This window comes from Myotis brandtii, unplaced genomic scaffold (genome assembly GCF_000412655.1).
Source record: "Myotis brandtii unplaced genomic scaffold, ASM41265v1 scaffold1408, whole genome shotgun sequence".
NCBI classification, from domain to species: Eukaryota; Metazoa; Chordata; class Mammalia; order Chiroptera; family Vespertilionidae; genus Myotis; species Myotis brandtii.
Window position 1 is genome coordinate 431553 of NW_005355029.1, and position 336 is coordinate 431888.

Here is a 336-nt window from a genome sequence, read left to right on the forward strand (position 1 = left end):
TGTCCAGGGCTGATGCTGGCTGGCCGAGGTGGGGAGAGCTAGTGCCAACATAGCACCCGGCCCTCCGCCTGCCCGGGCAGTGCCAGGGGGGTTCCTTGCCGCCATCTGGGCCCCAGCGGCGGCTTCACCTGGAGGAGGGTGTGGGGGCCTGCAGGCCGTGGGCAGCGAGAAGGCGGCCGAGGGCACAGCAGGGCGCACAGAGCTGTGGCCGGGCATCAGGAGTCCTGTCTGCCTTTGAGGCACCGTGTCCCCTAAGGCCCTCAGGTCCCCCACCCGTTAAGTGGGGGCGACTGCTCAAGGCTGGCCTGCTCCCAGGCCACCTGGCGGGGGGGCTGG

At 71.1% G+C, this 336-nt stretch overlaps 1 protein-coding gene across 1 annotated transcript in view; it reads right to left on the reverse strand.

Annotated features, from left to right (window-relative positions):
* Positions 1–231, reverse strand: part of ADAP1 (ArfGAP with dual PH domains 1) — a 33717-nt gene extending 33486 nt beyond the window's left edge. The window contains exon 1 of the mRNA XM_014535269.1: positions 129–231. Coding sequence (XP_014390755.1) covers positions 129–216 — 88 coding nt within the window. The 5' untranslated portion in view covers positions 217–231. The remainder of the gene's footprint in view (positions 1–128) is intronic.
* Between the last annotated feature and the right edge of the window lie 105 nt (positions 232–336).